General features: G+C 41.5%; 1 protein-coding gene across 1 annotated transcript; it reads right to left on the bottom strand.

The window, feature by feature from the left end:
• Positions 1-86: 86 nt before the first annotated feature.
• LOC102881769 (olfactory receptor 1052) lies at positions 87-1,025 on the bottom strand. The gene has a single exon (XM_006925282.1). The coding sequence runs from the start codon at positions 1,023-1,025 to the stop codon at positions 87-89; it is 939 nt and encodes a 312-aa protein (XP_006925344.1).
• Between the last annotated feature and the right edge of the window lie 397 nt (positions 1,026-1,422).

Here is a 1,422-nt window from a genome sequence, read left to right as displayed (position 1 = left end):
TTTTCTCTCCAACGAGACCCATAGATATTTAACAATGTACTTGCCTGTAGCATCAATAAATATTTCTTAAATGTTTCTACTCATGGTCACTCAGCAAATATTTTTCTCATAATAATTCTTTTCATTGCTTCTTTGGCCTCTGTGTTTTTCACACTGTATATCAGAAGGTTTAGTATTGGCAGCAAAAGGGTATAAAACATGGACAGGATTTTGGCTCTGTCCTGTTGGTAGCTAGAGCTGGTTCCCAGATACGTAAATATCACCGTTCCATAGAAGAGAGTCACCACCGTCAGGTGGGAAGCACATGTGGAGAAGGCTTTGTATCTGCCCCTCGTAGAGTGTATCTTCAGAACAGTGAGAAGGATCCTCAGATAAGAACTAACTACTATCAGAAAGGTAGTCACTGATGTCGTTCCAGAGAGGACAATAAACAGAATCTCACTGTATCGGGTGTCAGAACACGAAAGTTGAAAGAGCAATGGAATATCACAGAAATAATGGTTAATGACGTTGGGCCCACAGAAAGACAGACTGAGCAAGTCACTCAGGTGAATGAGTGAGTTAGCACAACCTAGTAGGTAGGAAGCGGTCACCAGGTGGATGCACAACGTGGGGGTCATGAGACCTTTGTAGTGAAGTGGGTAGCAGATGGCAACATACCGATCATACGCCATTGCGGCCAGGAGAAAGCATTCGGTGGTCAGGAGCATGCTGACAAAGGAATACTGAAGGAGGCAACCGTGATAGGAGATGACCTTCTGTCCTGCTATGTAGTTCACTAACATTTTGGGAATAAAGACTGAGGAATAGCAGAAATCCAAGAAAGCCAACTGGCAAAGGAAAAAATACTTGGGAGAATGAAGCTGGGCACTAGCCAGAATTATCGTGATAACCCAGATGTTGCCCACCACAGTAATGAGATAGATCAAGAGAAACAGCACAAAAAGGACAGTATTCAGTTCAGGGTTGTCAGTCAACCCCAGGAGGACGAATTCAGTTATCACACTGACATTTCTGTCAGCCATTTACGTGGTTGCCCCTAAGAACAATCTGTAGGGAGAAAGAGGGAAAAGAAAATAACCAAACTGTATACTTGAATATATAAGTTCAATCTACCAGCATCTTTAGAAAACTTCATAGTTTTCATTATTATTAATCATGATCATGATCATGATGATCATCATCATCCAGTTGAATTCAATTATCGCAAGTATGAAAAGTTATCTGACACAAAACTGAGTCGAATCAAAGTCTCACCAGGGGATATAAACTGGCATTATGCACCACATAAAAATCCTGGAGAAAGTAACACCCCCTAGGAGAGCCCTAAAAGAATTTGGGGCTTGGAACCTGGGTAACAGTATATTCAGGATTCCAGAACAGAAGGCAAGGATCTCATATTTAAGAAAGAACATCCCAAAA

This window comes from Pteropus alecto, unplaced genomic scaffold (assembly GCF_000325575.1).
Source record: "Pteropus alecto unplaced genomic scaffold, ASM32557v1 C18563093, whole genome shotgun sequence".
In the NCBI taxonomy this organism is placed as follows: domain Eukaryota; kingdom Metazoa; phylum Chordata; class Mammalia; order Chiroptera; family Pteropodidae; genus Pteropus; species Pteropus alecto.
The sequence above is the reverse complement of the archived record's forward strand: the minus strand, read 5'-3'. Positions and strand labels throughout refer to the sequence as shown.